The sequence below is a fragment of the Centruroides vittatus genome, unplaced genomic scaffold (genome assembly GCF_030686945.1).
Source record: "Centruroides vittatus isolate TY-2023 unplaced genomic scaffold, ASM3068694v2 contig_743, whole genome shotgun sequence".
Taxonomy (NCBI): Eukaryota; Metazoa; Arthropoda; class Arachnida; order Scorpiones; family Buthidae; genus Centruroides; species Centruroides vittatus.
This window is the reverse complement of record NW_027122479.1, coordinates 914154-937696: the sequence shown is the minus strand read 5'-3', so window position 1 is coordinate 937696 and position 23543 is coordinate 914154. Positions and strand designations below refer to the sequence as shown.

Here is a 23543-nt window from a genome sequence, read left to right as displayed (position 1 = left end):
TTATAAATATACAAATATACATTACATATTATAAATAAATCAAAATAGAAAACAAGTAAAAAGGCAAGGCCGTATTTGGGACAAGACTATGTCTCGGAGACTCACTACTAAGCTGAATCACTTCAACGCTCACGGCGGGTCTCGTTCTCATTCTCCAATCATCTTTGGTATCGTGGTTTTGAGTGCGATCATTCAAACTTTGCCAGCCACAACCACGACCACGAGGTCATCCACCATGCATTTTCATTGAAATGAACCTATCGAATGTCGAAATTTCTCTCCGTTGCATAACGCCCCGGGTTGAATTTTTGTCAATGCGAAAATTTCCCATTTTTGAAAAAAATAATGGTGGCTATTGTATCGTTCACAATTATTTTTTTATTTTGCACAAACAAAATATATATATTAATAAATGTAAAGAGAAAAACTAATTCTATTTCGGAAGTTAGTTTTAATATAAAATTATACCGACCCGCCATCTAGTTTCAAAAAGTTTCGACGACGAAACGAGATATCTCCGGTCAAACGGTCGAGGTTAGCACGTGGCAACCAGAAATATGTGGGGAATAACACGAGACAGGTAAATGGGTTTTTTACAAAGATTCGTTTGTCAAAATTCGATTTCACGACATTCATATTTCCAACTTACCAACCAGCAACGCATACGCAAATCTCACACTACTGCCTGTTTGTAGAGAGTGTCCCCATTTTGTATTTTATTGTGTTTTGGTTCTCGGTCCCCCGACTACCTACGAGTCTGGTTTTTTTATGCGCGCATGATTTGGGCACCTAATACTCTGTGCCAAATTTCAACTCCTGACATGTACTCCTTCATACCTCTAAGCTGATAAGACAGCAGGACGTACGATTTTATAAACAAGACAGAGTCTTGTTAATAAGCAAAAAGTTTCTTATTTTGATGTATTTAATTTATTTAGTTTTTGGTTTTATTCTGCTAATTTTTGTATATTTATAATTTTCTGGTAATTTTAAAGTTTAAAAATGTTTCAGCTGAAGATGTTCTTTTAATACGTTTCTAAATAAAGAATTTGTTTTGGCTCCCAAATTTAGCATTTTTCTTAATAATTTCATTACGGTTCTAAACACAAATGTTTTTTCTGTTGATCATTTTGATTTTGTGGATAAAAACAGTTTGTTGCAGCATACCCCACTTTATTAGATATTTTATGTTTAGAAATGAATGAGTTAAAATTTTTAAATTAAAAATAAAGATGGCTGTATAATGATTTTTGAAATTGACTTATAAGCATAAACTATAAATATATATTCTATGTATGTTCTAAAAGAAAAAATTAAAATATTTACTTTTAAATAATGAATGTAGTTTTTAATTTTTGAACTGGTTTATTTGAATTTTTAATTTCCATAAAACCAATTTTTTTTATTTTGTTACTAAAAAGTAACAAAATAAAAAAGAATTGATTTTATATTGATATCAAATAAAAATTTGATAAATTTATTCAATAATTTATAAAATATTTTATTAAATTGAAACTATTATTAACATACTCACCATTTACAGATCTTGAATATTCTAGACATAATACCTCAGAATCATGAGCTTCTATTTTACACATCATTTCTGCACATTGAATATCATATATTCTTAAAGAAATAAATCATATCATTAACCTTTTGTCAAAATTTTAAAGGGAACGTCATAAAAAAGAAAGAATACTAAATCTGATATTCATAATTTCATTTTATAAGTTTGGAACACTTTTAATAACATTACTCATTTATGAATTATATAAATGGTTAATATATAAACGAAATATTATAAATGAAAATGATTTCTTTGGAAGTCAAATTTATTTATTATAACAAACGTTTTTGGCCTATTTTAACTCATCTCTGGCTTAAAATTGAATGCTCATTAGGAATTTAACATAAATCAAATACCGATATTTAAAATTGCATAATGTATAACTTATAAATATGGTAGAACCCCAGTTATCAGAGTCCCGATTATCTGAAGTTCCACATTTATGAGGCAAATCTGTAATTGGATATACTACAAAATTATTTGTTTCTGTTACCTTTCATCATTTAACTTAATGTGAGACAAATCATTTATATTAAAATTTAACTACAACAACACACACTTTTATTAAAACTACTGTACATTTTAGCTATATAATAAATGATGTAAAAATTGCTCTTATATATATATACAGTCAAACCTGTTTTTATGCGCTCTTTTTATGTGCGATTTTTATTTGTGCGATTTTTTTAATGCGAATTTTTAATTTGTGCAGTATAGTTGGCGACTAGTCTCGTGCGATTCGTCATGTCTCACGTTGACTTATTATAGCTAAATAAACTTATTATAGCATAAATGCACTTATTATAGTAATATTATTGCACGAATATGCGAAAAATGAAATAATTTACTTTTTAAGTCAACAAAACACCACCTGGACAAAAATATGTAAAACAGACGATAGACCAGACGATGCAGTCAAGTGCTGACATCTGTTGTCAATAAATTCTATTTCGTACGGTTTTGAGTTATTTTCTATGTGAGACTTTTTTTATGCAGTCCCTGTTGACCGCATAAAAAAGTTATTTTTTAATTGTGTTGCGAAAACTATTATTTACAGCCATTCGTGAAGTTTCGTGAGATTTTTTTTAATGCGTTTTTTTTAATGCGGTCCCTATCCCCCGCATAAAAACAGGTTTGACTGTATATGATTAAATTCATTGTAGTATAAAAAGACTGTCATATAAATCTTTTATATTTATAATTTCTAATCCAAACTGGCCAAGACTGTAGCCATATATTTTATCCGAGTTTTCGGTTATCTAAGATTTTATTTCGTGCCTGCATCCAAGCACAGGATGAGGATGTACAAACCTATGCAGTACGATTACAAACCTTAGTAACGGACGTGATTGCAGAATTGTAGAACAAACTAGCGGTGATGCCCAAAAAAGGGAGGTTATTAAAAGGTGTCAACAAAAAGAATGAGACGAACGATTGCTGGTGCAATTTCTTAGCAGGCTAAATGATCGCATCAAGCGACAAGTGATGTCGTGAGAACCAGACACATTCGATCGAGCAGTACGAGCAGCAATCAGCAAAGAAACTATAGAGCAACTAACGGGAAAATCCCAAGCAATAGTAAGAACAAATAATCCTAGCAATAAGAAAGAGAACCTTAATGCTACAGATCATAATCAATTAGAGGAAACTTTAGCAAAAATTCAGGAGCAACTAAAACGGCTAGCAACCCAAGAAAGTGGCCGAAGAGATCCTCGACGCAGATCTCAAAATTTTGATGTCCCCGCACATATCTAGATTCTTGACCACAATATCCACCCCGAGGAAGACTGAGTGACGACTCCTGAGGGCTCCGAGATACATATTTTGATAGAGCAAGTATCGAGAACCAAGAACCTATGTACGCTCTTCAATACGGAACAAGAAGTATATCTAATCTATCTAGGGAACAGAGAAACAAATGAGTGCAAACAAATTCCCTACCGCCCAAGAGACAGGCATATGGGTGAATTAATAAAGTAAATTGGTAGAGGCTAGAAGGGAGCCCAACCGAGAACCAACAGGTTTCTCCTGTTACTCATGATCGGGTTACTCTCAAGTATATAGAGAGGATAATCATTTCCGATATCTGATGGCGACAGACACGTATCAAGCAAGAAATGAAGTGCAGTTTATATTCCAAAACCGAGGAGGAATTAGATCACTAGGCTGCGATTCTGAACCGAGTCTAGCCTGTAGGATTAACGGATGTTCGGCTCGAATGGCCATTGATACTGGCTCCAAAGTAACACTTCAATCCAGATCTTTGGCTCAAAGAGTAGCGCAAGTAGAATTTAATAGGAGAAAGGAAAAAGTTTTGTTCCAGAGCGTTACAGGCCACGGAATAACAACATATGGAGCCATGGAGATCCACTTTCATATCGGACCCTTGCGGTTCTTTTATTCTTGTTATGTAGTAGACGATCAAATTACCAAACCATTTGATGGACTCCTTGGAAGAGATATCATTAAAGCCCAGAGGTTAACGATTTGTTTAGCAAGAGAAAAATTAATTCTCCCAGAGGAAGAGGAGATTCACTTCCAAAAGGGTCCCAAATTAAAAGAAATAACCACGTTATCGCAGGTGGATAGAAAACGAGATCATAGAGGCACACATATCAAATCTAATGCTGACTCTATTCCTCACCATCCTACAACCAAAGCTACTCGTATCTCACCAAAAAACTTACCTCCAGAACAAACTCGAGATGTAATTTTGTTGACGGATTGTAATCTTCCCCCAAAAACAGAAATAATTACAATGGCAAAAATTACCGGAATAAAGCAAAAGGGCAGATTGGGAATTATAGAATCCGGCATACTTAATCAAGACGGAGTCGTAGGGGCAGATATCCTAGCAAAAACTAAGAAGGGAGTACAAGTGCCTATTCACATAACTAATCTCTCCACCCAACCTAAAAAATTATCAAAGGGCAAATGTGTAGGAACATTTCTAAGAGTGGTAGAAGACAAAACTCCCATAAATCCAAAATCTATCAACCCTTTACTCCAAATCTTACCAAAGAGGAACTTAGTCAGCTGTTCGATTGGTCCCATATTGGCAAAGAGAAAAAGCAACCTCTATTAGACCTACTATATAAATGCCGACATGTCTTTGCCACTCATGATTATGACTTGGGATCTTGTCAGGTAGTAGAACATGAGATCAATACCAGAGATGCTTCTCCCATATACCAACCTTCGTACCGGATACCCTAGGCGAAGAGAGAGAAAATGAACAAAATCATTAATGAGTTATTAGATAATGGAGTAATAACACATTCTAAGTCGCCCTGGTCAGCTCCAGCGTTATTGGTCAAGAAGAAAGATCTGGAATCATGACGCCTCATCATTGATTACCGAAAGTTAAATAAAATCACCAAAACAGACCCATATTCCTTACCTCTAGTTCAAGAAGCACTCAGCTTAATGGGACAGTCCAAATACTTCTCGACAATGGACATTCTATCGGGATTTTGGCAATTAGCCTCGAGAGATGAGGAGAAGTCAGCATTTTCTAGCCCCGACGGCAGCTATCAGCAGAATCGCATGCCGACGCCTTTGCAGAAGCCCAGCATCTCGGCAATGTGCCGCAGATTTTATCCTTCACGGGTTAAAGGGAAAAACTCGACTCGTCTACACAGACGATATTTTGACCTTCAGTTATTTAATTACCTCAAGATGTGTGAAAATGCCAAGTGCAGAATATGTCCGATTGGTTAAATGAGGTTTGGGATATTTATGGTAGAAAATTAATGTTATGGCAATATCCACAAAAATGCTACAATAAAATAGAATGAAGTCTTGGCTTAGCCTACAGACATTAATTAGGAAAATGTACCAAAACCTGGGAAAATCATGGGTTTTAAAAGTGAAATTGGAATGGTATCTTTGTTCAATGCACATAAGCATACTAAAAATTTCCATCACAAATTATATTTACTAAACCTAATGAAAAAACTTTTTCATTAGTTTTAGTAAGTATAATTTATGCTGGATATTTCTAGTACATCTAGCAGTGGACTTAATCCAGTTTTATGTAGTACATATTTATAGTTAATTTTGTTTCTAATTTGTTTGATCACTTGTTACACGGCTATGTGCCTGCAGTAAAGATGAGTAGGTCTCTCTTACTGAACCATGATTTTGAATTTTACAAAATACTGAAACTAAAAGTTCATTTTTATTTCAAAACTCTTTTCAACATTATCTAATGGGTGAAAATTAATGTCAGCTTGAATTAAAATGAAATATTCACTCATTCATTCACCACATGAAAGAATTTCAAATTAATAAACTGCATTTAAAATCTTTATCCAAATTGTCTTGATTAAATAGCTAAATATGAGTTACATCATTATTTTCCTTATCTTTTCATAGATATATTATAAAATAAAAAATATTAATGTCAAAATATATTTTAAAATGTAAAAATATAGTCCCATTTTCAAAAAAGTAAAATAATAATAATAATGAAAAATTATTTTTGAGAAAGTTGGTGCATTTCTTAAATAATTTTTCAGAAAAGAATTGCACAACCATCATCATTGTAAAAAAATTTACATTTTTGACATCAACAGTCTGTTTATCGTCACTCGCCTTGTACAAAGAAGTAACTTGTGGTGTCAACAACAACTTCAATTTTTTTCTACTAATCAACACATTATATAAAGTTTATAATTGTATTTGCTATCCTACGATGAAAACATGCTTAAATTAAAGCATTTTTTTAATTAAAAATGTTTATTTTTTTAGAAACAAGAGACAAGTCGCTCCAAAATTTATTAGACGATCAGCCTATTTAAAAGTTCCTTTAAAAACACAGAAAAACCAATATATAGTCTAATAAATTTTGGAGCGACTTGTCTCTTGTTTCTAAAAAAATATTTATCCATCCGACGAAAATTAAATAAATAAAAATGTTTATGTTAATATATCAATTCAACGTTGCATGGTAAATTATACAATAGGCCTATTTAATTATTTATATGACTAAATCAGAATTTTCCAAATCACATAGTAATAATTATTAATTCATTCATAAATTTTTTGATTTTGTATGCTAGTGTGCAATAATTGTTAGGGAAATTTTGGCCCTGAAATAATTCTGCAACCATGTGAAAATGTAAAACAGAAAAACCATAAAGTTAAAATGTTACGAGGTATTTAAACAGCTTAAAAATTATTTGAATTTGGACATAAAGTAACTTTATGTCCAAATTCAAATAATTTGCTACTGTAAACATGAACAGAGTCTAAGATTCCAACTCAACTCAATTCCTGCCCAAGCTTACAGAATGTTTAAAATTAATTAATAACTATATATATATTATTTATTTATTTATTTTCCTTTCTTTTCTCACTTCCTTTTACTTGTATATTCAATAAAACTCGTGTAGTCATTTTTTTCAGAAGTTACACTCAACAAGAGATACTATTTCACGTAGAGATGTGTTTTAAGGATTTTATGTTTCTCATCATCCCAATTTCTTAAGTAGTTACTATTTAACATCACATTCAATAAAATTTGTGCTTTTTAAAATTTCAAATTCTTTTCATACATTATGATTTACAGTAGCAGTTATATTCTATCTTTTTATTTGTTTTCTATTATGACATTTAATCAGTCTATTCTAGAAGCTTGACAGAAAACAACAACCTCTCAGTTCTTTAAGAATATTGATATTATTCCAATTAACAGAAATTTCAGTGATCCAAAGTGGTACATTATCTTTGCCCATGATCCCAAATGTGTTTCCATTATCTTAGTTAATGATCTAAATGTAAATCAACATAAAATTGTTATTATTTTGTGAGTCTCATGTGTACACCTTCATTTTACCTAACTTCTCTTTTTTATCTTTATCTAATCTTACAATCTGCATAGCAATTGATAAACATCTGATATATAATCTGAAGTTTCCATGCTGGCGAGTGTTGCTTAACAGTGTAGATAAATATTCACCAGTCATTGAAAAAAGATATTGCCAACTGTGAGATACAGGATTTTAAGGATATTTTACTCCATTTTTAAGAAAATTTTTATATAACATCTGTCGCAATGGTTAGAAAAACATCGCACAAGCTACAGATTGAATGATGCTCTCTGTCAACAAATGGACGAGACCTTTATCGGTCAGTTGCTAAATGATAACATCCGATTGTGAAAGGAGAGGAAAGTAAGTGACACCGTTGCATCAACAAAAGTCAGAGCCAAACTAGCACCTGTGAAATCAACCTTTGTTTCCAAACAATTGTCGATCACATGATCAGTTTCCCAGGCTAATGCATAAAAGGACGAGACACGACAATTCCGGGCGTGTTCGTCCCACGGAAGCCAAGAATAGACGTTTGTCCCAAGGAAGCAGTGTTCATCCTTAGCCCTTCTTTGGCCATATTTGATGGACCTTCTAAGACACCATACAGCAGATACACCTCTCCGGGTCTCAACGGACGTTGCCATAGAATGGATATGTATTAGAAGACGGCTAGACTCGCCATTATCCTTATCCAAGGTATCCTTTTATTAGAAAGTTGTAAACTCTCTCTCTGTGCCTAAATTAGGGCATAGATAAGCGAGCACATGTATTGGGAGCCAAAGAACCTTGTTGCACCACTCTATACAATTGTATATTTAATCGCATTTAATCAGTTATTTTGTAGTCTTTATGTATGTCATAGAGTTATAGTTATATTAAACTTTTATCTGTTAAGTTTAAACCCTGTCTACCTGTTTCCTTCAGAAAACGGACGTCATTTCAACTTACCCAATGAACTCCCCACTCATCAATGAGCCCTCCTAATCATCATTTCTTAAGAATTACAAGTTAGGATGCAATTTTGACCTATCCTAACTGGTGTCAGAATCCTGACAGGACAAAGATCTTACGATCTTTGGCTTTTACATCATTACAAGCCATCCATAGACAACGTGAGCAGATCTCACTGATCCATTGCTGCATAAGAGTTATCTAGAGAACTACCCATGCCCTCAGCTTCTCACACAACAAATAACTCACAAAGCCTTACAAATACTCTTGGATCTATCTAGATGTGATTTGATTAATCCTTTTATAACCTAAAAATGCAAATCATGTGATATTGCTACATGTATAATTACTGTATATTAAACTTTTGGTTTCTATATATTGGTAAAGAGCATATCTATTAGCACCTGGAAAGGTGTTAACTTATGTGACACTATGACATAGGAATGCTAATTTATGTAAGTGTCAGCTTTCTCAATATGCTTTAAGTATCATTATATGACAAAGATTGTGCAATCCAAGTTAACAGTGTAGCTAACAAGCTGACTGATGTTAAGTTTAATGCCTGTTGGATTGCTGTGAATATTGTTTAAAAAATCTTGTATCAGATTACCATCTTTCTACACAAAATACATTGTTTATATCTTTATATGTTTACTAAATATTTTGTAAATGAACAAATAATTTTGTGGTTTTTTTATGGGATGCCCATGGTTCTTAAAATACATATCATATCTTGTTAAATCCCCTTAACAATTTAATGTAAAATTTTTAGAAATATTAATGCTTTCTTTCTATAGTGATCAGAAATGCAGAAATGTGTGTAACAACTGCAACTCTAAAATATTTTAGTTCTTTAAGCCAGTGGTTCTCAATCTTTTTGAAGTTGGGGAACACTAAACTTTAACATTTTTTTCTGTGGAACACTTACAATACATCAGCTTTAAAGCAGGGGTGGCAAACCTTTTTGAAACCAAGCACACTCAGTCTAGTAGATGACAACATTGGTGTTTGCTGATTACATTCCCATACAAAAATTATATTACATTGTATTGATTTTTCTTTTGCAACAATTTTTAACTGTATATTTGATTTTTTCACAGAACACTTGAAGTGGCTTCACAGAGTACCCAGGTTCTGTGGACCACAGATTGAGAACCACAGCTTTAAAGAATGAAAATAATATCAACTTAATATATTAGATATTGATTTCTTTTAATATAATTTATATATTTTAGCATTTTGAATTTATTAATTTGTTTGTGATCTACATTACTATATATCATAGGAGAAAGTTAAGATATAGAAGATCTCTATTTGCACTTGTCTACTGCTTGCCTACAAAATTGTATAGTTTATGTTATCATTTACTGTAAGAAAAAAGTGTGTTGTTTATGATCTTAGATATTTTTTACACAGTTAATTATACATTTTACGACAAGTCACATAAAAGAAAGATAAATATGCATGGTTAACATTAAAATAAAACCATTACATCTCTCTCTTTATAGAAAGTAATCATATTGTCTCTTGGATATTGTATTCAGATGCAAATAACAATTTTTCAGATTTCAACATTATCCTATAATAAATGATTTAACATATGTTTTGTGTATGTAAGTGTTGTCATATTATATCAAACAATTATATATATATACACATACATACATATACATATTAATTTTTCTAAAGTATTGTTATTGTTTTTACCTGATATTTCCGGATCTATCACCCGAAGCGAGATGATTTCCATCTGGACTGATCCTGAGACAGCGAACACCATTTCTTCCATCATAAACTGTGTCCACTTTATCATTACTACCAGCTGTAATTGGATTGAATTTTTATATCTTGTGTTTTCTATGAACTGATTATTAGTAAATAGTCAATAAATTTCTATTTGGTTATTTATTTTAATAAGGGTAAAAATTGTGTGTTGATGTTTTAAAAAAAATCAAAATAATTCATTTAAAATATTTACATGGATTTATGTCAGAATCACTGAGAAATGTAAAGTCAGGATCGGTATAAAATATCTTCAGTAATTCCTGCAACAAAAACAAAGATTTTAAACTTTTTAGAAAACAATGTAAGCGCTATTCTTGTTTATAAATGAATTTTTTCAATGTCTTTCACAATTTGAGTTGTTGTTATTCAAAGAAATTTTCACAAAATAAAAATAGCTTAGTATAAATTTAATAAAAAAAACTATCCTAACTATTGAAAAATAAACTAGGAGACAAATCTAAACTTATGATTATACAAGGTAAACATTTGGAAAATCACTGGGCACTTTTCTAATCATTTTATTATAATACATTCCTATAATACAGATCTAATCATAATCCACCAGACATTTATCTATGGGGAGCAGCAAAATCTGCAGTGTATGGAGATGATCTGCACCTGCTGGAGGACCTGAAGACAGCAATAACAGCATTCATTCATTCATTCAAGCAAGAAATCAATAGCAGTGTTTAGAAACAAAATAAGGATCCAAACCTGTATTGATGCTAATGGGAGTCACTTTCAACATTGTTTATAATTATTATTCTTATTTACCTCCTATATTCTATATTGAAACATGTCTATTAATAAATATGTAAATGCACAGTGTGAGAATTCGAATTGACCGGCAAAATAAAAATTTAAATTAGTCTTTATCTTGACATCAATAACCAAATTCTAAACCGAAAACTGGCCCGTCTTAGGGGGAATGACTGTACTTCCCCCTCCCCTCGAAACTCGAAACTGAGTCACACTCGGAACTAAAGACAAAATTCACTTATTGGCGAGAAAATTAACAAGGGGACGAAATAAAAAGGAGGGGAGCAAGAACAGAGGGGTCGCCGTTCGTAGCTCCCGCCTATAGTCGGACCTTTACGCCTCACGCCGATAATCTACAAAGCCTCTACGGCGCTGATTGGATTGACTTCCGAATAGACTCTGTCCTCCGACTCTGACCACCTGTTGAGGTATGACGACCACTTATTTGTAAACTCTCTCTCGGGTTCGAACTTTCCTATGTTAGTATATAATATCTCTGTCAATGTTATTCGGTGTAACTGTTCTCTATTGTTTTGTAATAAATTCAGTTTGTTCTTGTAACTGGTGTCATTTATTCGAATCTCGCCTCGGTCTTATCAACGATCCCCTCTCTCCTCCTCCACTCAACCTGACAAGTTACTAGTTCCAGACTAGACAAGCCATCCTCGACAGTGGGCAGGTCTTAACCGACCTGTGAACCGAGATAAAGGAGGCCGACTCCGTCCGACCTCCCGGTGATCCCACAACAGTGACTTTCCAAACACCCTGTATGAGACAAATCTAATATTCACTTAATTTTTTCCATAAGTTATCTTCAGTATTTAAGTACAATTTGCATTCCTATAAAGTAATAAATTATCCACAGTTCTTAACTTCGTAACATAAAAAAAATTTTCTTATACTGTTCATAACCATGGCTATTTCTAACTTAGGAGTTAAGGATATAAATACTTATTTTATACAAATAAATGAGCAATTATTTATTGTGACATTGTCACAATGCACTTAAGTTTAGTAGTATCTTGCCCCTATACAATTAAGTCATGCCAGTCATGTATTCAAAAATTTTCTCTTTTCAGGAGAAAATTTTTCAATTGAAATAACATAACTTCCAGTCCAAAGCAGAAGTTCATATATTGTTAATCAGGGCCTCCAGCCCCCAAGCTTTCCACATCTAGTCTTGACTTTCATCTATCTAATGGCATTCTCAAGATTAAAGAAGGACAGATAACCGGACAATGGTGGAAATGGAATGGTAGATCTATAAAGATCTACCATTCCATTTTTTCAAATTACAGCCCAGTTATAATGAGAAGTACAAAAATCTTTAACAAAATCATATTATAATTATTTATATAGTAACTTCCTGTTTTTATATTGGAAAAATTGCTATTAAGTAAGTTTTGGAACAAGTAGAATGCTCATTTCTTGTAGATTCAGTATCATAAATTAGGTTCTATGCTCAGAAATAAAACTTTATAAAATATCACACAAAGTAGCCAATAAAAGATATGAAACTTAAATATAGCATTTCATAAATTATAATAGAAAATTTATACTAGACATGTTGCAGGAATTTACTATACTTACAAATATTAATTTTTAAAAAAATTAGCATTTATTGAGCTAAAGATTTTATTTAGAAAACAATAATTATCAGACATAAGAAAAATCTAACTGAAATTACATTATTTCTATGAGTCATTAAAACTTTAAAATATAATAATCAAATGTCATCATCATCATCATCACCATAAATTATTTATAGATATATATTCTATCGACATATGGTAAATTAATAATTTATTAATTAAGAACCATAAAAATTATTTTAGAATAAACTATCAATACATATAATATAATTAATACTTCTTTGCCACACTCAGTTTAACATAGCATTCATTATAATAAATCCCCATGTTTTTCAGGCACTCTTGCACCCATTCACGATTCACACCCAATGACTCCCTCTACCAAGTTTACGATAATTTTTAATCTTGTTTAACCATTACCTTCCAAATTCACCATTACGCTTTGTATTCCCTTTCAAACTCTGATTCTTTTTCTGCAACTGGTATATCCTTTCCTTTTGGAACTTGTACAGAAGGCTATTATGAACCTTTCTAATTCTCAAGGCAGCTTTGAGCACTTATCTGCTATTTTTTTACTCTAGTGTCTCTCCAATTGCTGCCATGTTATCCCACCTTTTCTCTTACCATAATCAGAACAGCATTTATCCAAGATCAATGGAAGACTTCACTAAGAAGGAGATTAACTCTTATAAACAAATATCTCCTCAGCTATGACAAAATTATTTGAACTTTGTTTATTTGATTATATTTCTCCATTTGTTCAAGCTACAATTTCCAATTTCCAACACTGTAGTTTAAACTGCTGTTCTACATACACAGATTTACTACAATTACAATTGTAAATATTTTATTATTAACAGTCTCAGTATTAATTCTCAACTCTACTGTCCTAAAATCATTAATTCCTGTCATGTTACTCTCTAGCAGGATTTATATGCTTTGACTTTTGTATTCAAAACTTTTAATTAATCTATATAAATAATAAACATCTCTAAGTCCGACGAGTATATAATGAATTACCAACGATTGCCTTAAAATATCGGGCTATAATCTGGCTAATTAAATGATTGATATAAAGTAATTTGTTACTAGAGGTAGATGTTAGGCACCATCTCTTAACTAAATTAATAATTATAATTTGAATAAATTATTAAATAAATTTAGAACCTTCTGGAATAAAAGAACTGACCAAGGGCGGGGCTTGAACCCGCAACCTCCACTTGCCAGTTACACCGCCCAGACCTCGAGTAAGTCTTCACTTCCAGAAGTATACTAATTTAGATATAACCTTACTTGGTTAAATACGGCACTGGCTGGGGATGACTCCTACGTCCACATCCAAAGAACATCTTCATGACGGACGGTTATATCTAAATTAATACATCTCTGGACGCAAAGACTCGCTCGGGGTCCAGGCAACGTAATTGGCAGTAACAAATTATTTTATATGAATTATTTAATTAGCCAGATTATAGCCCAATATTTAAGGCGTCTTTGTTGTTAAGGCAAGGTTTGTAATTTTAATTAATCCATTAATCTTTGAAAAACTGTTGTGATGTGTTATGCACTCATTAGGAATCCCACTTTAACTCCATTATTTATTCGTGGGCACCCAATTAAATATATCAACAGTATTAATGATCTTGGTGTCATTTTCAAAGCATAACTTTTAATTCTCACATTAATAGTTTAGTTAAAGATTTGGCTATTCAGAGTGATTCACACTCAAGAACCTTAAGAGTCCAGTAATAACACTTTAAAGAAAAACTAAACTAACAAGATTTTAAAATAATTTTTGAACATATTGCTCCATACATTCTATAGGTTTTTTATAAAATAATTTGTAAATATTGTTCTTTGTATTCCAAGTTCAAATCTTATTTGTTTTAAAAACCTGAGGAAGACCAGGGTACGGTCAAAAACGTTAGTTTTCCATTAAAGTGTTATTACTGGACTCTTAAGGTTCTCAAGTGTGAAGTATACATTCCAATAATTCTGTAAGAAGTTGTTTTAATAGAGAGTGATTCTTTGAAGATATTGTCAAAACATTTATCATGTGTAGGCTGAGCCATTTTTTTTAATTTCAGTCATTAATCAATTACTATCTATCAATTTGGTCATTGGCAGCTTCTACTCTCCTTCAGAAGATTATTTCTGAACTTAAAAAGTTTTCTTTCTATTTAATAAACTTTCCAATTTGCCTTTCACCAATTCTGAAAAAATTACCAGATTCAGACTAGAAGCCCCTTCTTTATCTCAGTGTACTGAATATTTTGATAGTATTTTGTTTTATAAAGTTTTAAATCGATTATTATTGCCAAGCAAATTAAGTTTAAGAATTCTTATTTGTATATCTGCAAATAATACATGCCTATCCACTCTCAATAAGAGACTTAATGTCTCGGGAAGATCATTTTATTTAATAAATATAATTGCCAACGACAATAATAAAATATAATATTCACAAATTAAAAGTAATAGCAAATGTCTTTATATCTTTTTCTTTTTTAACACCTCAGGAACACAACAGATCATTTTATCTTAGAGGCGCTCATAACACTTATTCTGTCAAACATCTTTTTTTACCATAATTTTCAGCATTTTAAACACTGTTGTAAACTTTAAGCTTATGGATCACAAAGCTAACACATCTAGTTTTATCTACACTCTTTTTAACTTTTATAATTCTATTACATATGGCACTTACAGTTTTTTAACACATTTTATGCTGTTTTAGATCTGTTTTATACTCATTTTTATATTTAATTCATGTTTAGTTATTTTTTATCAGTGTTTTATTGCATTTAATTTTTTATTATTGTTAGTCTTTCATCATGTTTTATCTTGTTGTAGGGGAGTGATCATCTGCAGTCCAATTAGGCTTTACTTAGTCTATTTGAAAATAAATCATTTTTGTCTACTTTTACATTTTAATTACTTCATTTATATATTTGTCTAAGTTTAAAACAAAACATGCTACTTAAGTTTGAGAAAAGTTGCTAATTTTGCTGTATGTAAATAAAGAAATGTACAGTACATATCGTTATCAAAATATAAGAATTCTAAGAAACAGAATCAATGCAGTTTCAGAAGCTTAATAACTGATACATTAATTTTTGTGTAGTAAACTTTAATTTTCAAAAATATTCAGTTTGAATATGAATTATTCATAGTACTAGACTGTTTGTGACTAGGGATTGCAATCCAGCAGTGTTTTGAATCCAGCTGGATTTTTGCTGGATTGAAATCATTCCAGCTGGATCCAGCGCGGATCCAGCATGGATGTATTTTTGGTGCAATAAAGTGTTATCTGTCTATCTATCTATCCTGCAATTTATGTTTTTTTAATGAAATAAAACATTTTTTAAAAATACTTAAAAAGCTTTTATTATTTAGACTAGTATAAATCAGTAAAACTTCTTACACATTTAGGTAGTAAACTTAACTTTGGTTTGGTTTAACATTTGAGATAGAGATAATTAACTTTAAATGTTTAGTTAGATTATAATTATAATGTAATCTTTAAGTTAAATAATAGCAAAGGTAATTCTACTGATTAATTTATATTAATATATTATAATAATGTAAGGACGGATAATCAGTGGCTAAGTGGCTATCAGTCTTACCAGTTTTCTATATATAGGCTCTACATATTAGTCTGTAGTTATTTATAGGTATATAAAACTATGTACTGGAAGTAGAATAAGTTAAATAAACTACACCTTTATCAATCCAGCAAAATTTAATAAAATAATAACGTTTTCAATCGTTTTTAACGATTTTCCTCGGTTACAAAAAAAAATAGAACATTAAATATAGAACATAAAATGTGTTCGGAATAAATATGAAAATTAACGAAAAACGCCCAAACGGACAAAATATAGATAAATAAACAAAATAAATAGCGGAAAAAATATATACAGGGTGTTTTTTTTTAAACTGACGGTACTCAGAAACATCTGTAGAGCAATCTAGCAGCCGGACTGTCGCCAAATTTGAGTGACTAAAGATGACATGGAAAAGAGATTCCGCAAAGAAAAAAAGTAGTACCTAAATTCGCCTGTAGAGGAGGATTTGGCGCTGTTGTAGCGAAAAAGCTAGCAGCACTTCACTGAAGAAAAAATCATCAGTCGCTTTTTTCCACTTGCATGGCTGCCTCGCTCCCCGGATCTAACCCTATGTTACTTTTTCCTGTGGGGTTACTTAAAGTCCAAGGTCTATCTTGGTAGTGTCCCAAACTTGATGACTTTGAAGGACAACATTTCTCGAACTGTGATGAACATTCCTGCGGACATGTTATGTTCGGCCATAGAGAACACGGTGTTCGGGATGCAATGCCTTTTCCAGCAGGACGGTGATCACATTGAAGAAGGGAGAAGGTTATTTGCTGATTAATTAAACTTTCGTTATTACACTGAAACCTCTGTCTGATTATTCATTCGTGTGTTTGTTAATTGCAGCTGGATTTTATGCAGATTCTTAGCTGTTTTGCTACAACAGCGCCAAATCCACCCCTACCAGAAAATTTGGGTACTACTTTTTTCTTCGCGGAATCTCTTTCCCATGTCGTCCTTAGTCACTCTTCCAAATTTGGCGACAGTCCGGCTGTTAGATTGCTCTACAGATGTCTCTGAGTACCGTCAGTTTAAAAAAAACACCCTGTATATAATATCCAATGAAACCAGCATTGTCCGTTAATAACATTAATTAATGTAAAAGGATCTCCACACGGTAGACAATGAGTCCGCATCTCTATGGTTTATACAACCAGTTGCCATGTGCGCCTTGCAGATTTCCAATCTCTCAAGATGTTTGACCGTTTGCCTATTCGTCATCGTTTTTATAATTGCCGCTTGATCCCATTGAACGTTAACATCCTTCTCTCTTGCGTATGATGGCAGCGCAGTGTTGTCAAGGTTCTTACTGATTGTATATTTGTGCTCTCGAGCCTTTGTTTTAAACTGTGCATCGTTGCACCCACATAAACGAGCTTGGAATTGAAACGTTGGTCATGTAAAGGCACCGAATATATACCCGTTGTTGAATTCCGATCCTCTTTCTTTTTATCGTTTCTTAAAAGTTTGAAAACAGTGGGATTACGTCAGTATACAATACGAAAATTATCAGACCTGGCAGTACATCTATGTATCTTGTTTAAAAATGGAATGTAATTAAGCACTATTCTTTTTATATTTATTCCAAACACATTTTATGTTCTATAGTTACTGTTGTATTTTTTTGTAACTGGGAAGATCGTTAAAAGCGATTGAATACGTTATTATTTTATTAAATTTTGTTGAATTTATTAAGGTATAGTTTATTTATGAGTAATTTAATTATTAGTGTTAGTAAAGTAGTGAGTAAGTAATTAGTAGCAGTCTAGTAGTTAGCAAAGCGGCAACGCGACGACGTAGACTTTTGCGCAATTATTTAGAAAGTTAATTGAGTATTTGCGGATCCGCAGCGCTGGATCCAGCACCAAGTGCTGGATCCAGCAGGCCGAAGAATGCGCTGGATCCAGCTGGATTGCTGGATGAGGGATCCAGCAATTGCAATCCCTATTTGTGACCAATATCACTTACTATTTAAAATTTAGAAAAAATATCTAATATTCACAATAAAATACAGTAAGAATTTTAAAAAGATTTACAACTCAAACATTTTATAGTTTTCTTGATTACTATTTTATCAATTGACTAAGCATAAAATTTGTGAAGTTACTTACATAACTATAAATATTACGTTGATATGGACAAGACTGAGATATCCCAGAATCAAAATTCCACACCCTGATAGTGTCATCACTGGAACAGGTCAGAAATGTCCCTGAAGGAAGAACACCATTTGATAACTCTGGATAATGCTGTAGAATAAATAAATGGTTTTAATTATTAAGTTTGGTTAGTATAATTTTAATTTTCAATTACGAGATATTACGACGCAATTCGACATTAAGCATACGATTCGGTGTTTATTTCTTAATAGCCTATCATTAAAATCAAATTTAATTCAAGCAGATCTTTTTCATTCTTAGTCATAACATTATAAATATATTATTTAAAGTTAAAACAAAACTCAATCATTCCTAATATTAATTCTAAATAATCACCTTTCATCTTTCCAAGATATTATAGTTTACTTAACTATAATGAAACATAATACATTAAATGAAAAAATGCGTAAAGCAAATAAAATCAAACAACACCATAAATCCAGCAAGCCTGTTTACTGCAAATTTTTTTAACTTTTCTAAAAGGTCTTAAGACTATATCAGAAAGAATATTATGACTGTCAAAAAAAGTAGATAGAATAATAACATATACAAATTTAAATACAAAACACGAAAAACTTTAAATCAAAAATGGGCATTCAAAAACTGTCCATTTCCCTTCTCAAACGGGATCATTTAAATGACATTTAAAACATGACTAACTATTGAAAAGGCCCTTCCCACTAGGGAAGGGCCTTTTCCCTTCTCAAACGGGATCCCGGTTGTTTTTTTAACCCGGGAAATATCCCGGGAAATCCCACAAATTTCTTAAAAATTCACTTTTTTCTTAGTTTGTGTTAAAGTTCGGGTAATTTTGCAAATAGTATTGTATAATTAACTCATAAACTGTCAGAGTACATTTGTACTTATTAATTTTAAACCTACTTTTTAGTTTTTTTAAATGTTTGCTCGTTATGGCGTGTCACAAATGGTCAATAATCAATGCGTAGCTTATTTGTGGCAGGATTCTGAGAATTCTTTACTTGTCAAAACCTGTAATATCTGGAATAATTGTGATTATGCTGTTTTAGTTTTTAACCATGCCCAGTAGCTTCAATCACTGCATAACACAGGGTTGTGCAAATTGGGCCAGGATACAAACAAGTACTAAGTCTGCAAGTACAAAGTTTTTCTTCATAAACCTAATTATTAAAGACAGACAAACTGTCGAATTATTGGGCTACAAGCTTAATACCGCTATTAAAGCAGCCGAGGTAGACAAATCGAGAATACTCGAGAACAAAAGAAGTACTACAATCTCGAAAACGAACTAGAAATCTCCAGGCTACGGGTGAAAAAACACATAACATCTGTTTTCTCTTAAATGCATTAAACACGATTCCAATCACGTCGATTGAATCGGAAAGGGCATTCTCGCATTGGTGTAGCGTGGGTGTCGGCCACCCGGGGCGGAGGAAAATTTCGCCGCCCCCTTATTTAGCTATCTCAATTCAAAAGACTAAAATATACAGTAATTCCAATGAACTTTTTGGCAAAGAACAATCAACATTATTGTGTATTTTACAGGTGTAATGTGTATTGTGTATTTATTGTGAAATTTTGCCGCCCCCTAAAAGTGCCACCCGGGGCTGGCCACCCCTGCCACCCCCACTACGCTACACCACTGCATTCTCGGTAGCAAGACTTTTTATTACTAAAATAAGAATTAGATCGAGCGATCGGAGTATCGACCATCTTTGCTTTTTAAAACCTTATAAAAATTTACAATAATATTTTATATTATGTTTTATTTAAAAAACGAAAATTACCTTCTAAGTTAGAAGTTTGATCTAAATTCATGTTTTTTTTTAAATTTTCAACTTAATTCAAAGTCACATTTTTTTATTGTTGTATGCAGTTTCCAGGAAACTTTAATAAATTTTTTTCTATTGGTGAACATTTCTACGTAATTCAAAGATAATTTTTAATATATACCTTACACAGCGTTATTAATATGATTTTGGAGGTTGGAAACGTATTAAATTACTTTAAAAAATGAAAAATAATTATATCATTTGATTTCAAGATATTTTGTATATCTTAAAAATAATTAATTCTATCCCGGGAAACAGTTCACTTTTATCTCGGAATCCCGGAACAAGCAAAAGACCGGGAAACGAGAAACCCTACTTCCCACCATAGATTTGGCTGCTTATGTCTCTATAAATTAAAGGCACTAATAGTTGGCATATTAAGAAAAACTATTCTATTTCTTCTAATAATATAAATATTTATTCTGAAACAAGACCAATTTCAAGCATAATTGCTTCATAACTTTTTGTAATTAACTTAAAATTATTTTTGAAAACATACATAGTAATTTAAAAGACTTTTATTCTTGAATCAACATCCTCGCATTCTTACACATTATTTTTAATACGCAAGAATGAAAATTACAGTATACGACCGTATCCTCCAGATAACAAAAAAACTTATTTGAAACTTAGGGACATTTAAATGAACTTTACGCATTTTAAATTTATATATAATTTAATTAAATTATTATGCATTATGACATTCTTACTTCAATTCCCCAAATGCAAGCACCGTGATATAAAGACGAATGAGTTTTACCAATTTTCTTTGTATCTTTTATGTCCCAAACATATATACTGTGATCATTATATATGCATGTCACCTATCAATAACAAAAATAATATAAAAAGTAAGTATGAATAATTTCAAACAACAAAATAATTTATGGTAACGCTAAACAAATAAACTATTTTGAAAGTGTAGGAAAAAACAAATTACCTTTTTGTGAATTTCATCTAACGTTACAGCAATAGTATCAGGATACTTTGTATTACTTTGTAAGCTCTGGTATCTAAAAATGAATATTTTGTACATAATTACGTTCAAAATAATTGTTATATTATTAAAATATAATTAAAGTTATTAAGAAAAAAGCTATAAAATGTTTATTAAAATATTTTGATCATTTGTAACAAAACCAAAGAATTTTTATATAATTTCTTACTTTCCAGACATTCCCTTAGCAACATCTACTCCCAAAAAGTGAGGACGAGGCAACGTACAGATGAAACGTAAATTATATGGACTAAAACACCTGACTATACCGTCGGAACAACCGACCACGATGTGAGATTCACCGACTTTTATACTGTTGGCACCCGAAGTCTAAAATCAAATAAATAAACTAATATTTAGAATCGTATTATGTAAAGCAACTACAAAGTCCCTATGTACGAGACTAAATCCCACATCTCCCTGTTCGAGTATATCTGGATAACAAATTCAATGAATAATAATACAGCTATTGAGAACTGCTTTAATGATTTCCAACTGTCAATAATGATGATATTCAGAATAACATGAGAAAAAATTAAAATGTGTATGCAGAGTGGAGGTGAATACACAAATAACTTCTAATTTGAACACACAGAGAATTTCTTGTAAATTTTCACTTACTCTGAGTTCTACCCATTTGTCGAGCAGTCGCCTGCCGTTGAATTCGCACAGTATCCCAGACTTGGTGATGGCATAGGTACTGTCGGCATTCTCTCCTCGACCGCAGGCAACGTCGCAGAAGTAATTGTTGCGCTGATCGCCGAGGATAGCCGATCTACCCATGAGTGGCACTGTTTCTAATTTGTACTGCAAAATGGTTATTTTTACTCCAAATGATTTTATCATAACAACTGACTCTTAATAGCATCATCCTACCTTCGAAGTTCTGGAATATTCCAGATACCAAAATTTTACATGATTATTTCCTACCGTAACAAAATAGCTTCCTTCGCAGGAAAAAGATAAAGCTTTAACCTGAAATTAAATAAAAATAATTACTTGCAATTTAACAAGTTTAATTAATTTTATAAAATTTAAATCTTTATCAAGTAATCAACTATAGCAATCACAAAATTTTTAATGAATCAACTGGAAATTTTTTGAAACAAAGTCAAACCTTTAAATATCCAACAGCAATTTAATGCATAATGAATTTTTTAAATGCTACTTTAATTTCCCTTTTTATGATGTATTTGTTACTTCCAGAGTTCATAATTCTACATTATACGTAAGACGTATCTTGCTGTTCTGCATTCGGTAAGTTTGTATTTTAAATTTATAATGTTCTATTCTATCTTCTTTCTTTTACATAAGTTGTCGAATACAATCAAAAATATTTATATGCATTAAATCATTGCTGGAATTTTTAAAAATTTGGTTTTGTTTTTTATTATGCTTATCCAACTTGGTTTTCTTTTTATTTTGCTTCTATATATATAATCGAGACGCATTGATAATAATAATAATCAGTGCAGAGTCCAAATGGTTAGGAGTAGGAAGTTGAAATTTGGTACACAGTTAGGGTACGTCACGAGAACGCACACTAAGAAGGGATTTTTCGAAATTCCTCCCCACGGGGAGAGGGACAAGATTGAGGCTTCTAAATACATTACGGAGACGAGTTGATGATAATAAAAATCAGCACAGAGCCCAAACGGTTAGGAGTTGAAAGTTGAAATTTGGTACACAGTTAGGGTACATCACGAGAACGCACATTAAGAAGGATTTTTCGAAATTCCTCCTCACGGGAGAGAGGGACTGGATTAAGGCTTAACACTTCCATCAACAATAGAAGTGTTACGTAACAATGGAAGTGTTAAGTAACAATGGAAATGTCGACAATGGAAGTGTCAACAATGAAAGTGTTACGTAACAATGGAATTGTTAAGAGAAAGCGACGTGCAAGACGCAGGTGCAGTTTTTTTCGTTTTTGTGGGAAATTGAACATATTTTTAGACCCATCTAAAAATTCTCTAATTAGTCTGGAAACAAAGGGACCCAATTCTTGCATTCTGTGAAAATGGGTAAGGTAATATTCTTAATCTTTGGTATCTTTACTTTTGCCCGAGAGACGCCAGGCCACCCGCTAGTATTCAATATTTCCAGTTTATGTTTTATTCTTATGCAATGTAAAGGATACTTCTCATATTTACAATTAGAAACCATTCAATAGTCCTTAACTATATGACGTTCAGAAAAAGAATGATCTGCATCATTATATTGAACATTCTAAATTAATTCAAAACTGCTATTATTGAAGCAGAGATTACATTATTTTTATGCAAAAGGCTCGTTCTTTTTAGGGTTGAAACAACAAACTTTTTTATTTTGTGGATTACATTACATTAATAATTTTAGGGCACTCTCCAAACAGTAATTCCCTTAAAATCCGATCGTCGACACGAATATCCAAAACCAAAGCATAATTCAAAGTTGCAATCTGATAAACTACAAACACAGACACAACTACCCAAAGTGGGGTTTAAATCCTT

The 23543-nt window shown here is 31.9% G+C and overlaps 1 protein-coding gene across 2 annotated transcripts in view; it reads right to left on the bottom strand.

The window, feature by feature from the left end:
- Positions 1 to 23543, bottom strand: part of LOC136981105 (mitogen-activated protein kinase-binding protein 1-like) — an 88158-nt gene that overhangs the window by 44684 nt on the left and 19931 nt on the right. For both annotated transcript variants that reach the window (XM_067277376.1, XM_067277377.1), the window contains 9 exons: positions 21928 to 22026; positions 21673 to 21858; positions 21221 to 21381; positions 20995 to 21067; positions 20765 to 20878; positions 18196 to 18333; positions 10313 to 10379; positions 10042 to 10156; positions 1535 to 1626 (listed from right to left, as the gene is read on the bottom strand). In XM_067277376.1, coding sequence (XP_067133477.1) covers positions 1535 to 1626; positions 10042 to 10156; positions 10313 to 10379; positions 18196 to 18333; positions 20765 to 20878; positions 20995 to 21067; positions 21221 to 21381; positions 21673 to 21858; positions 21928 to 22026 — 1045 coding nt within the window. The remainder of the gene's footprint in view (positions 1 to 1534; positions 1627 to 10041; positions 10157 to 10312; positions 10380 to 18195; positions 18334 to 20764; positions 20879 to 20994; positions 21068 to 21220; positions 21382 to 21672; positions 21859 to 21927; positions 22027 to 23543) is intronic.